The following is a 704-nucleotide window of genomic DNA, read 5'->3' as shown; positions in this document are numbered from 1 at the left end:
GAGATGAATGAGTTACTTTATAAACTCTCATTTCAACACGGGGACTGCTAGTCCATCTGGAAAACATACACAAAGGGTAAAACCCAGGCCGCTGTTTTTGCATTTCTTGGTGTTCAGATTTGAGTAGTATTTGGACTCTTGAGCCTTAACATTGTTTTGTCTCCTCCTCTCCATTTTGAACAGATGATTTTCCCAAACCCCAGATCACGGTGCAGCCAGAAACACAGTCGGCAATAAAAGGTTCCAATTTGAGTTTCATCTGCTCAGCTGCCAGCAGCAGTGATTCCCCAATGACTTTTGCTTGGAAAAAAGACAATGAACTACTGCATGACGCCGAAATGGAAAATTATGCACACCTCCGGGCCCAGGGCGGCGAGGTGATGGAGTATACCACCATCCTTCGGCTGCGCGAGGTGGAATTTGCCAGTGAGGGGAAATATCAGTGTGTCATCTCCAATCACTTTGGTTCATCCTACTCTGTCAAAGCCAAGCTTACAGTAAATAGTATGTGATCTGACTTTTCCTTTAGCATTTAAAGATACCTTTTAGAAATAGAAAGCACCTATTTTTCTCTCTTAATCTTAACCCTGTCTTTTCTTCTCACAGTTCCCCACCTGACTCTTCCTTTCCCTACCTTTCATTCCACAAAATTAAGATTCTTGGTTATTTGTATCTAAACCTGCAATTATGTTGAAGATGACACC

General features: G+C 42.3%; 1 protein-coding gene across 1 annotated transcript in view; it reads left to right on the top strand.

Annotated features, from left to right (window-relative positions):
* Nucleotides 1–704, top strand: part of LRIG3 (leucine-rich repeats and immunoglobulin-like domains 3) — a 52,698-nt gene that overhangs the window by 43,773 nt on the left and 8,221 nt on the right. Inside the window, exon 13 of the mRNA XM_011971455.1 lies at nucleotides 184–504. Coding sequence (XP_011826845.1) covers nucleotides 184–504 — 321 coding nt within the window. The remainder of the gene's footprint in view (nucleotides 1–183; nucleotides 505–704) is intronic.

Source organism: Mandrillus leucophaeus, unplaced genomic scaffold (genome assembly GCF_000951045.1).
Source record: "Mandrillus leucophaeus isolate KB7577 unplaced genomic scaffold, Mleu.le_1.0 Scaffold1222, whole genome shotgun sequence".
In the NCBI taxonomy this organism is placed as follows: domain Eukaryota; kingdom Metazoa; phylum Chordata; class Mammalia; order Primates; family Cercopithecidae; genus Mandrillus; species Mandrillus leucophaeus.
The sequence above is the reverse complement of the archived record's forward strand: the minus strand, read 5'-3'. Positions and strand labels throughout refer to the sequence as shown.